Source organism: Aegilops tauschii, chromosome 5, assembly GCF_002575655.3.
Source record: "Aegilops tauschii subsp. strangulata cultivar AL8/78 chromosome 5, Aet v6.0, whole genome shotgun sequence".
NCBI lineage: Eukaryota > Viridiplantae > Streptophyta > Magnoliopsida > Poales > Poaceae > Aegilops > Aegilops tauschii.
Genome location: NC_053039.3, coordinates 572680612 through 572694409, shown reverse-complemented (window position 1 = coordinate 572694409; position 13798 = coordinate 572680612). Strand labels below are relative to the sequence as shown.

Sequence of the window (13798 nt, the reverse complement as noted above, 5' to 3'; positions counted from 1 at the left end):
TTGGAAATTAAATTATTTAGAAATTTGCTTAAGAGATTGTTATTTAGCAATCTCAACACTGCGAGGCCTCACAAAATCAAAATGGAAAGCAGAAGAGACGGCCGACGTGACACATCAGACAGAATAGCGTGTGACGTGTCCTTTTATCAGTGGACAGGTTGGCACATCTTGGGAGCTGGAGTAACCAGCTGAATTATGCAATATACGCCACCTGTCAAGTTCCACTGGACAACTAAGTGAGCACTGAGAGTTTGAGATTCAGACCACACAACACAAGCTTTTTTGACTGAGAGCAGGTGGAGGTTCCTTTCAACTCAGACTGTCACTTGGACATTAGGTCTCCAGATGCTTTTGTACTTTCAAATGTACCGTACCAACTGAGCCAAGACTTACAGTGCCAACAACAAAAAAATGCTAAGCAGAGGAAAAACCATCCGGAACAGTTTTCGACGTACGTGAGATTTCTCGTGTACTTCTCCACGGGCAGCAAAGGGCAAAACATCCGACTAGGGAGGCCTGAAGACGCATCGCTCTGCCCGTGACTCAAAAGGTGCAGATGTCGCTGAGGCCTCCTCTGGAACTCTCCGTTGATGCACCCCATGTGTGTGAACAAACAAACTTCCTAGAACCTGATGCGCCGTGTTGATCCACTGTGCCAAGAATCCACGTGTTGGCTGTTTCCATCAGTATTTGTGGATCGCGACGTTGAGGTCCGACGAGATGGAGGTCAAAACTGGGAAGGTCTGGTGCCAAACGGCCTTGAAGACCCGCTTCTGATGAGCCTGCACCGACTGGCAGGGCTTCTGGCCTTGGTACCTTATGTCAAAGATATGGATCACAGGGTCTGCTGACCCAGATGATAAGTACCAGCCGTCCGGAGACCACGACTGGTTTATCAGGGCTGACTGGGACTCGCTGCTCGTTTGCTTCCAACCAATCGCGTGAACCTCCGTCTGCCTGAGCCTGATGTCAAACAAGCGAAGCTGCCTGCCTGGCGACCTGTTAGAAACAAGAGAGATTTAGTTTGCAGCACCAACATCCAAAAGGCACACAGGGAACCCCAGGACTGCAAATGGGAAACATACAAAGGATCTTATGCAGTGAGGTTTAGGTGCGAAATGGAACCCAATAATCAGAAGCAACATTAGAGGCCCACTTACCCTGTTTGTACCATGTATAGGTTGAAATCACTTGGATTTAGTAACACGCTCAAGCATTTGCTATCAATCAGGTTCTTGTACTCTGCCCTTTCAGCTGAGACATCGTATGATATTATCCTCTTGTCCATTCCGACTGATATTATTGTTTTTCTCTGTTGCAATCCGGCAACACCCATGACAGCAGAAGAATGCAGATCCCTGTGCACTTTCTTGTGGTTCCATGAATCGTCTCTCTCTTGCCAGAGCATGACGGCATGGTCACTTCCACCAGTCATAAAGCATGTATCAGACCAGGGCATGAAATTTATGTTGTTTATGATTCCCTTGGTATGAGGCTTCGCTTGCAGGAAAGTAACTTTCTTCTGTTTCATGGGAAAGATCATGAAAGAACATTTTAGTAATGTTGAAAGTAACTCATCTGTTATCCAAAAGAAACAACATAAAAGCATAATTGCGTGGTACAAATGACCACATGGGTTCTTGAAAGCTTTTACAGTACATAACATAACTACAGATCACATTGGGTCACTGATGCATCCACATATAAATGGCAGAGTAAAATAAACATAGCCGCATAATCACACTACGGAACTATTTATTATTGCAATGGTTATAAATTCGATGTATTGCTGTACCTAATTTGAGAGCAATGGTTATGTACTGCTGTGTCAGCAGCAATTATTATTGCACAAAGGAGAAGTAGAAATTCAGGGTATTTGGTGGATATGAAAACAGGAATAACTTAAAAGGGCACCTATCAATTCCTATCTAACCTGATTTAATTTAAAATAACAAAATATTCTGATTCAAAATGCACAGAGATAAATTCTGGTATTAAAACACTCCTTCACATGTGAGTGTTTCTAGCTAAAATGAAATTTGATGGATCTGAACTGCCCATGAAACCAATCCAGTTCACTGTAACAGTGTTATTTTATAACCACAAAACCTTGTAATGGATGATAATAGATGGAATGCGTTGTGCTACTTCAAGGTTTAAACAGAGTTCTTACTTGTCCTGATGTGTTAAGATTCATCATTGAAACCTGGGTGTCACCACCATCAGCAGTATATACGGCAAAAATTGTGTCACCATCTGGATGCCAAGCTACATCCTCAGGCCACCTTTGCTTTGAAGAAAAGCAATTTGTAGTGCTAAGCAAAGAGATGGATGGCCTGCAAGTACAAATATTCTAATTCAAAGCATGCTTAAATAAAACAAAAAAACATGCAGCTCCAGAACCATATGAATTAATTCTCCAGACTATAAGAGGTTGCATGCACCAGCTTCCCATGCAATGTTTCAAGTTATGAACATCATAGTGTGTCATCTTCTGCGAAAATACTGCTACTGCAGAAGGCAATGCATAAGTAGGCAATGCAATACAATAAAAATCAGAAGCTTGCTAATTTCATATTGCTACAACAAAACGTTATCAATTGATAGTTATCTTTTCCCCATTGACACATAAAATGAATACTATATGAGGTACATGGACTCAAATATTATTATTTCATGATACCAATCAGTAGTATATGAATCTGTCATGTGAATGAATATACATACCACGTTGGAGTTAAATCTAATATATAGGAGACCGCTTCATTGGCACGTTGAAGGAGTGAAGGGGAAATTTAGCTGTAATGTGTTTCTTATGTCACTTGGTAAAAATGTTAACACAGCCCACTGGCTGTATCTTAGGATACAAACCTAAGATACTGGATTTAATATCCCGGTGTTGTGAAAGTGTATGAAGTGAGGCAGGGCACGGACAATGCAGGAGAACACCAGCCAATCTACATGGCTTTTGTACCGAGGAACAAAACACGCAAACAGATGCTAAATGGCTAAATTTTGCAATAAAAGCACGTGAATTTCATAAAAACTTAGCATGTGAGCTTCGTAAATAAAATACAGAATCCGCACACACAATACAATCACTGGCATGTATTTATTCTGGTTTAGCATCAATATGACCATGTGGGGAGTACAAACCATTGCCCACGGCTCAAGTTGGCAGCAAATGTAGTATTATATGGCAAATCTTTCACTAACTACTGCCTAGTCTGCATGAAGGCATATAGAAATTATTGCTTTTAAATTAGCAAATGCATCTTCTATCTCCAGGCAAACATAGTTACTTTATTGATTTCATTATGACTATAATGTTGTCATGCTTCATGTCTAGGGAGCCCTTGTAGTTAGCCATGTATCCAGTTCATAGCCTTATAAATGTGTCAGTTTTCTATGTACGCGCTCTGTTGCTGGAACAAATGACATGGTACCAGGGGTCTCGTTAGTTCAGGACCACCCTTTCTGATAATTACAGTTTGCAGCAGTTGACAAAGTTTTCCACTTATCGTTGTGGGCTGGCAAGTGGGACAACCTATGACATTAGCTACGGTTGTGTGCCACGTGAACATCCATGCCACGTTGGACTTAAATCGAATATATAGGACGCAATTTCATTGGCTCGTTAACAGAGTGACGGGGAAATTTGGCCACAATGCCATGTAGTTATTTCTTATGTCACTTGGTAAAAATGTTTGACACATTCTTGGCAGCCAGCCAGCCACTAGCCCACTGGATGTACCTTAGGATACAAACCTAAGATGTTGGGTTTAATATCTCGGTGTAGTGGAAGTGTATGAGGTGAGGCAGGGCACAAACAATGCAAGAGAGCATCAGCCAGCGTACCTGGCTTTTGTACCGATGAACAAAACACGCAAACAGATGCTAAATTGCTAAATTTTGCAATAAAAGCATGTGAGCTTCATGAAAACTTAGCATGCAAACTTCATAATAAAATACAGAATCCGCATACACAATACAGTCACTAGCATGTATTTATGATAGCTTAGCATCAATATGACCATGTGGGGAGTACAAACCATTGCCTATGGCTCTTGTTGGCAGCAAATGAAATATTATATGGCAAAACTTTCACTAACTACTGCCTAGTCTGCATGAAGACATATAGAAATTATGGATTTTAATTTTAGCAAATGCATCTTCTACCTCCAAGCAGACATAGTACTTTTCTTGACTTCAGTATGACTATAATGGTGTCACAAACTTATTCTAATTTTATTTTCCACTACAAGTCGAAACAAGTAACCCTATCTCCAATATGTTTTGGGAGTCAAGTAACAATTCACAGAAATAAAAGTGAGATATATCATGAAGAGAGACGAGGTAATATGAGGCTTACCCACTTGACTGTACTTGCCACAGAGTCACCATTCCATCCAATGCACTGCATCACAAGGAAAAATGAGATCAAAGTTTCTACGTCCAGCAGAAGTTAAGGAAATTTAACAGATGTGTTACAGTTCTTATATGTGGTTACATAGTTTACTCTGCAACATATACGTGGAGATAAATTATTGACCAAAAATCAACCATTTCCCTAAGCAAGTAAGTGTAGCCATGTCAACAGCGGTGTAACACTTCTCTCCAGTTTATGACTATATCTTGCCTAACATTAGACACCAAGACATTAAAAGATCAGGACTTATTGGTGTTTTGCGGTTACTAGCCTGCACCACTCTCATTCATCAGTTTTCGAGTCAGAGGCATCCTTTTTACCAAGTTTGTTCAGCAAATGAGGCAGAAGTCGACAAATTTAGTTTTCTCCGCCAGCGAATTAATGTTAGGCAATCTGTATTGTATTTATTATAGCCAGTCAAGCATACTAGTACCTTGTAATGACAAGCTGGTCATCAGCAGGGCACAGCTCAAGACACCTAAGCTTCCTCTTGTGCTGGCTGGAGACCAGGGTGCCGCCGTAGAACTTAAGCGTCGTCGGCGCAGACGACTTCTTGACGCTCTGAACCAAGTTCTGATGTTCTCTCTGCACTGCAAACCAGGAAAACAGAACCAGGCTTGCATCATCATGCATATCGACGGAGATCGAATTCTATCAGGTAAACTGCTGCCCTAGAACGGACGAGCCGCGGGAAGTACCGATCTCTCGCTTGGGTTTCTTCTCCGCCTTCCTCTGTGGTGCCTGCACCAAAGACGGCGACGATGACGATGGGGACTTCTTCGGTACGGGCAAAGCGGGCCGCGGGGCCGGGCGGCTGTGGCCTGCCCCCGGGATGACGAGCTGCGGCCTCGCCTGCGGCGCGGGGGGCTTCTGGCTCGGCGCCGACGGCTTGGGGGCCTCCCTCTGGCTCGGAGGCGGCGTCCTGCGATCCGGCGCGGCGGCCTTCTGGACGGGCGGTGGCGGCGGCGGGGGCTGGTTGTTCCGATCGGGGGCGCGGCCTCGGTGCCGGGCGAGCCTCGACCGCGTGTCGGCCAGCTTCCTCTCGGCGGCGTCCAGCTGCGGACGCACGGATCGATCTTTCATCACCAAGAACCAAAGGGGGAGGACTGGACGAGGGAGCGGGAAGGGGAGATGTACCTTGAGCTTGTACCGCTCGACCTCGCGCTCGTGGTGGGCGATGAGCGCGAGCACGGCCTCCTCTGGGAGCTCCTCGTCGTCCTCCTCCCCGCCCGGCGGCGGCGCGTCGCTGGGGGAGGCGGCGGGGGGCCTGGGCGCGGAGCCGTTGGCGGCGGAGGGGTGGCGGGACCAGCCGTCGTCCTTCTCCAGCTTGGGCCTCTTCATCGGCGGCGCGTCGCCTGCCATCGCGCCGGCGACGGCGGAGGGGACGAGGGGACGGATGGGGCAGGGTGCACGCGCGCCGCCTACCTCCGTGTCTCTCTCCCCCTCCGTGTGCGCGTGGGCCGCAATCGCCACCGCGGGAGTGGAGTAGTAGTACCCTCACCTGACGGGCTCTACTCCTCATGGGCCGCACAAATGCACGGCCTCACTATTTCTTCTTCTTTTTCATATATAATAGTATAAATCTGATACACTAAAAAAATAAATATAGATCTAAGAATTTATATTTAATGTCTGCTAAATCTCCACTCCCTCCGTCCGGAAATACTTGTCATCTCCTTTTATCCATTTTGATGTATTTCCCTCCGTCCGGAAATACTTGTCATATCCTTTTATCCATTTTGATGACAAATATTTCCGAACGGAGGGAGTACTACTTAAAAAGAATCCAAGGTTCCCGTTTCACCTTTATTCCCACCGCCCCTTCGTCCAACCTTCCCCGTATAATTATCAATCATCATAATTTACTTATCATCTTAACCAATTTCACTTTATTTACCTACCAAACTTTTCATCAAAATATAAGGTAAATCGCGGGAGAATTTGATGAACATTTATTTACACAATCGCACACTATGGGCAGGTAAATCACTGATCAAAATATAAGGTAAATCATTGATGAACATTTATTTACACAATCGCATATTATGGGCATGTAAATCACAAGCTGACGTACTGAAATATTTGTATCCCGTTGCAACGCACGGGTAATGTTCTAGTTATTAGTATACAAATTAGTTTAACATAGAAAAAAATGGCACACCCTAAAAAGGTAAATATTCATGTGTACCAAAACAAGCATCCATGCATTGGGAAAGAAAGGTTCTTGTCTTGGAACAAAGATGTTCAGATGTTTCCAAAACAAAAAACATATTCATGCCTGACAAGAAATGACCAAAGATGTTTAGATGTTTCCAAAACAAAAAACATATTCATGCCTACAAGAAATGACCATATATTTAGAAAAAAAACATGTTTATGGCATGGAGATAAAAAATATTGATTTGTTTCCATACATGGTGGCTGAATTGGCAACATCAGAGAGGCACTTCGGTTGCGCATTCAACCTCAACCAGCAATGCATGAAGAGGAAGTGCTTGCTCTCCATCATGAAGTACAATGTGCACACATGTACGAGCTAGCAAAAATAAAAGTCAACAAGTTGCATATCCAACCAAATGACCAACATATCTGGACAATCCAACACACGGAGCGTATCCGGAAAAATCCAACACAAGTTACATATACAACCAAATGACCAACACATAGAGCAAAAAAAATCCTTGTGATCTCGAAGAGTTGTGTGCCACTTGGTCGCCGGTTTTGGAGTTGTTTGTAATAGTCGCAATACTCGTTGACGGCCTCTTGGATGGTGTACCATCGGTGGGTGAGTGACTTTGAATTGCAATCGTGAATCACTTTCTTAGGATAAGGATCGAAGTGGTTCTTCTCATTGAACCAATCTTGAACACTTCGCTGAAAGGTTGAGCCATTTTGCTTTGTGCCATGAAACGGATCAATGCTAGTGGACAACGATGCATCACAAAACAATTCAACCTCCTTCATGATGTAATTTTCTGCACTCATTTTCTTCTTTGGGTCGGCACTGGCTTGCCAGTACTCCTCCAGATCAATGTTTGGCTGCTGGGTATACGTCTATTGAGTGTCTGACTACGGTCGTTCCTCCGGCTAGTATTCCTCCACTTGTCCATATTAATGCTCGCCTACATCGCGGATGATGTCCATCATTACCTCGTCGTCTTCCAGTGTAGCGCCTGGTTGATACATTCCATCAAAAAGAGACCAGGCACCGACGGGAGATGGTGACACAACAATCATTTGTGGACGTACAAGCGCCGATGACCTCAACTTCATGAAGGTGTAGTTTGCATTGAGGTCAACGTTGAATGATACATGATGGCCGGAGGTGACGGAGTGTTGTGGACCGAGCTGCTGGGTGATGAAGTAGCATGTCGTGGACCGAGCTGCTGGGTGATGAAGTAGCATGTCATCTGCAGCTGCGTCGGCCCAGACAACAATTACACACGCGTCGAAACTAGTCGGGAACGCGCTTTTGCCTTAGGAGGTGGCTGGTGACCCTCCGCCAAAGTTTCATCCATATTGTTCTTTGCTTTGCAGCAATGGGTGATTGCTACCTCTTGAGCACTGTATTGGTTTCCCTTAAAAAAAAGGGTGATGCAGTAAAGCAGCGTAAGTATTTCCCTCATTTTTAAGAACCAAGGTATCAATCCAGTAGGAGGTCACGCACGAGTCCCTCGCACCTACACAAACAAATAAATTCTCGCAACCAACACGATAAGGGGTTGTCAATCCCTACACGATCACTTACGAGAATGAGATCTGATAGATATGATAAGATAATATTTTTGGTATTTTTATGATAAAGATGCAAAGTAAAATAGAAAACAATAAAAATAACTAAGTGTTGGAAGATTAATATGATGGAAAATAGACCCGGGGGCCATAGGTTTCACTAGTGGCTTCTCTCAAGAGCATAAGTATTACAGTGGGTGAACAAATTACCGTTGAGCAATTGATAGAATTGAGCATAGTTATGAGAATATCTAGGTATGATCATGTATATAGGCATCACGTTCGAGACAAGTAGACCGACTCCTGCCTGCATCTACTACTATTACTCCTGCCTGCAACTACTAGTATTAAGTTCATAAGAACAGAGTAACGCTTTAAGCAAGATGACATGATGTAGAGGGATAAACTCATGCAATATGATATAAACCCCATCTTGTTATCCTCGATGGCAACAATACAATACGTGCCTTGCTGCCCCTACTGTCACTGGGAAAGGACACCGCAAGATTGAACCCAAAGCTAAGCACTTCTCCCATTGCAAGAAAGATCAATCTAGTAGGCCAAACCAAACTGATAATTCGAAAATCTTGCAAAGATAACCAATCATACATAAAAGAATTCAGAGAAGATTCAAATATTGTTCATAGATAAACTTGATCATAAACCCACAATTCATCGGTCTCAACAAACACACCGCAAAAGAAGGTTACATCGAATAGATCTCCACGAGAGAGAGGGAGAACATTGTATTGAGATCCAAAAAGAGAGAAGAAGCCATCTAGCTAATAACTATGGACCCGAAGGTCTGAGGTAAACTACTCACACATCATCGGAGAGGCTATGGTGTTGATGTAGAAGCCCTCCGTGATCGATGCCCCCTCCGGCGGAGCTCCGGAAAAGGCACTCAAGATGGGATCTCACGGGTACAGAAGGTTGCGGCGGTGGAATTAGGTTTTTGGCTCCGTATCTGGTAGTTTGAAGGTACGTAGGTATTTATAGGAGGAAGGAGTACGTCGGTGGAGCAACGTGGGGCCCACGAGGGTGGAGGGCGCGCCTGGGGGGGGGGGGGTAGGCGCGCCCCCCTACCTCGTGCCCTCCTGGTTGATGTCTTGACGTAGGGTCCAAGTCCTCAGGATCACGTTCGTTCCGAAAATCACGTTCCCGAAGGTTTCATTCCGTTTGGACTCCGTTTGATATTCTTTTTCTGCGAAACTCTGAAAAGGCAAAAGACAGCAATTCTGGACTGGGCCTCCGGTTAATAGGTTAGTCTCAAAAATAATATAAAAGTGTATAATAAAGCCCAATAATGTCCAAAACAGAATATAATATAACATGGAACAATAAAAAATTATAGATACGTTGGAGACGTATCAAGCATCCCCAAGCTTAATTCCTGCTCGTCCTCGAGTAGGTAAATGATAAAAACAGAATTTTTTGATGTGGAATGCTACTTGGCATAATTTCAATGTAATTCTTCTTAATTGTGGTATGACTATTCAGATCCGAAAGATTCAAGATAAAAGTTCAATATTGACATAAAAATAATAATACTTCAAGCATACTAACTAAGCAATTATGTCCTCTCAAAATAACATGGCCAAAGAAAGTTCATCCCTATAAAATCATATAGTTTAGTCATGCTCCATTTTCGTCACACAAGAATGCTCTCATCATGCACAACCCCGATGACAAGCTAAGCAATTGTTTCATACTTTAGTAATCTCAAACCTTTTCAACTTTCACGCAATACATGAGCGTGAGCCATGGATATAGCACTATGGGTGGAATAGAATATAATGATGGGGGTTATGTGGAGAAGACAAAAAGGGAGAAAGTCTCACATCAACGAGGCTAATCAATGAGCTATGGAGATGCCCATCGATTGATGTTAATGCAAGGAGTAGGGATTGCCATGCAACGGATGCACTAGAGCTATAAATATATGAAAGCTCAACAAAAGAAACTAAGTGGGTGTGCATCCAACTTGCTTGCTCACGAAGACCTAGGACACTTGAGGAAGCCCATTGTTGGAATATACAAGCCAAGTTCTATAATGAAAAATTCTCACTAGTATATGAAAGTGACAAAACAAGAGACTCTCTATCATGAAGATTATGGTGCTACTTTGAAGCACAAGTGTGGTAAAAAGGATAGTAACATTGTCCCTTCTCTCTTTTTCTCTCATTTTGTTGGGCCTTCTTCTTTTTTTTATGGCCTTTCTCTTCTTTTTTTCCTCACTTGAGACAATGCTCTAGAAAATGATGATCATCGCACTTCTATTTATTTACAACTCAATGGTTACAACTCGATACTAGAACAAAGTATGACTCTATATGAATGCCTCCGGCGGTGTACCGGGATATGCAATGAACCAAGAGTGACATGTATGAAAGAATTATGAATGGTGGCTTTGCCACAAATACTATGTCAACTACATGATCATGCAAAGCAATATGACAATGATGAACGTGTCATGATAAACGAAACGGTGGAAAGTTGCATGGCAATATATCTCGGAATGGCTATGGAAATGCCATAATAGGTAGGTATGGTGGCTGTTTTGAGGAAGATATAAGGAGGTTTATGTGTGAAAGAGCGTATCATATCACGGGGTTTGGATGCACCGGCGAAGTTTGCACCAACTCTCAATGTGAGAAAGGGCAATGCATGGTACCGAAGAGGCTAGCAATGATGGAAAGGTGAGAGCGCGTATAATCCATGGACTCAACATTAGTCATAATGAACTCACATACTTATTGCAAAAATCTACAAGTCATCAAAAACCAAGCACTACGCGCATGCTCCTAGGGGGATAGATTGGTAGGAAAAGACCATCGCTCGTCCCCGACCGCCACTCATAAGGAGGACAATCAAAGAACACCTCATGTTTCAAATTTGTTACATAACGTTTACCATATGTGCATGCTACGGGACTTGCAAAATTCAACACAAGTATTTCTCAAATTCACAACTACTCAACTAGCACAACTTTGATATCACTACCTCCATGTCTCAAAACAATCATCAAGCATCAAACTTCTCTTAGTATTCAACACACTCATAAGAAAGTTTTTACTAGTCTTGAATACCTAGCATATTAGGATTATTTAAGAAAATTACCATGATGTTTAAGACTCTCAAAATAATATAAGTGAAGCATGAGAGAATAATAGTTTCTATAAAACAAAACCACCACTGTGCTCTAAAAGATATAAGTGAAGTACTAGAGCAAAAACTATATAACTCAAAAGATATAAGTGAAGCACATAGAGTATTCTAGTAATTTTCGAATCATGTGTGTCTCTCTCAAAAGGTGTGTACAGCAAAGATGATTGTAGTAAACTAAAAAGCAAAGACTCAAATCATACAAGACGTTCCAAGCAAAACACATATCATGTGTTGAATAAAAATATAGCTCCAAGTAAAGTTACCGATGGAAGTAGACGAAAGAGGGGATGCCCCGGCTTTGGCTTTTAGGTGTCCTTAGATTATCTTGGGGGTGCCATGGGCATCCCCAAGCTTAGGCTCTTGCCACTCCTTGTTCCATAATCCATCAAATCTTTCACCCAAAACTTGAAAACTTCACAACACAAAACTCAGCAGAAAATCTCGTGAGCTCCGTTAGCGAAAGAAAACAAAAGACCACTTCATGGTACTGTAATGAACTCATTCTTTATTTATATTGGTGTTAAACCTAATGTATTTCAACTTCTCTATGGTTTATAAACTCTTTTACTAGCCATAGATTCATCAAAATAAGCAAACAACACACGAAAAACAGAATCTGTCAAAAACAGAACAGTCTGTAGTAATCTGTAACTAACGCAAACTTCTGGAACTCCAAAAAATCTACCAAAATAGGAAGACCTAGAAAATTTGTTTATTGATCAGCATCAATTGGAATCAATATTTTATCACGTTCTGGTGATTTTTAACAATTATTTTCGTGAATAGAAAGTTTCTGGAATTTTCAGCAAGATCAAATAACTATCATCCAAGAAGATCCTATAGGTTAAACTTGGCACAAACACTAATTAAAACATAAAAAGACATCTAACCAGAGGCTAGATCAAAGATTTATTCCTAAACAGAAGCAAAAAGCAAAAAACTAAAAATAAAATTGGGTTGCCTCCCAACAAGTGCTATCGTTTAACGCCCCTAGCTAGGCATAATAGCAAGGATAGATCTAGGTATTGCCATCTTTGGTAGGCAATCCATAAGTGGCTCTCATAATAGATTCATAAGGTAATTTTATTTTCTTTCTAGGGAAGTGTTCCATGCCTTTCCTTAACGGAAATTGGAATCTAATATTCCCTTCCTTCATATCAATAATTGCACCAATCGTTCTAAGGAAAGGTCTACCAAGAATAATAGGACACGAAGGATTGCAATCTATATCAAGAACAATAAAATCTACGGGCACATAATTCCTATTTGCAACAATAAGAACATCATTAATTCTTCCCATGGGTTTCTTAATAGTGGAATCCGCAAGGTGCAAGTTTAGAGAGCAATCATCAAATTCACGAAAACCTAGTAAATCGCATAAAGTTTTTGGAATCGTGGAAACACTAGCACCCAAATCACACAAAGCATAGCATTCATGATCTTTAATTTTAATTTTAATAGTAGGTTCCCATTCATCATAAAGTTTTCTAGGGATAGAAACTTCCAACTCAAGTTTTTCTTCATAAGATTGCATCAAAGCATCAACAATATGTTTGGTAAAGGCTTTATTTTGACTATAAGCATGAGGAGAATTTAGCACGGATTGCAACAAGGAAATACAATCTATTAAAGAACAATTATCATAATTAAATTCCTTGAAATCCAAAATAGTGGGTTCATTAATATCTAGAGTTTTGACCTCTTCATTCCCACTTTTATCAATTTTAGCATCAAGATCTATAACCACCAAATTTTTGGAACGCCTCCTAGGTAAAGGTGGATCATATTCAGTCCCATCATTATCAAGATTCATATTGTAAAACAAAGATTTAATAGGGGACACATCAATAACTTTTAGATCTTCATCTTTATTTTCATAGAAACTAGAAGAACACGCTTTCACAAAGCAATCTTTTTTAGCACGCATCCTAGCGGTTCTTTCTTTGCACTCATCAATGAAAATTCTCATGGCTTTGAGAGACTCATTGATATCATGCTTAGGTGGAATAGATCTAAGTTTTAAAGAATCAACATCAAGGGAAATTCTATCAACATTCCTAGCCAATTCATCAACTTTAAGCAATTTTTCTTCAAGCAAAGCATTGAAATTCTTTTGCGAATTCATAAATTCCTTAACACTAGTCTCAAATTCAGAGGGCATCTTATTAAAATTTCCATAAGAATTGTTGTAGGAATTACCATAATTATTAGAGGAATTACTAGGGTACGGCCTAGGATTAAAGTTTCCTCTATACGCATTGTTACCAAAATTATTCCTACCAACGAAATTCACATCCATAGATTCATTATTATTCTCAGTCAAAGTAGACAAAGGCATATCATTAGGATCAGAAGAAACACTTTTATTAGCAAATAATTTCATAAGTTCATCCATCTTTCCACTCAAGACATTAATTTCTTCTATCGCATGCACCTTTTTATTAGTAGATCTTTCAGTGTGCCATTGAG

At 41.4% G+C, this 13798-nt stretch overlaps 1 protein-coding gene across 1 annotated transcript; it reads right to left on the bottom strand.

The window, feature by feature from the left end:
• Positions 1-257: 257 nt before the first annotated feature.
• On the bottom strand, positions 258-5903 carry LOC109746371 (uncharacterized). The gene is made up of 7 exons (XM_020305486.4): positions 5567-5903; positions 5128-5485; positions 4863-5019; positions 4373-4417; positions 2174-2336; positions 1161-1522; positions 258-999 (listed from the first exon to the last, which is right to left on the bottom strand). The coding sequence occupies exons 1-7, from the start codon at positions 5789-5791 to the stop codon at positions 684-686; spliced, it is 1626 nt and encodes a 541-aa protein (XP_020161075.1). The 5' UTR covers positions 5792-5903; the 3' UTR covers positions 258-683.
• Between the last annotated feature and the right edge of the window lie 7895 nt (positions 5904-13798).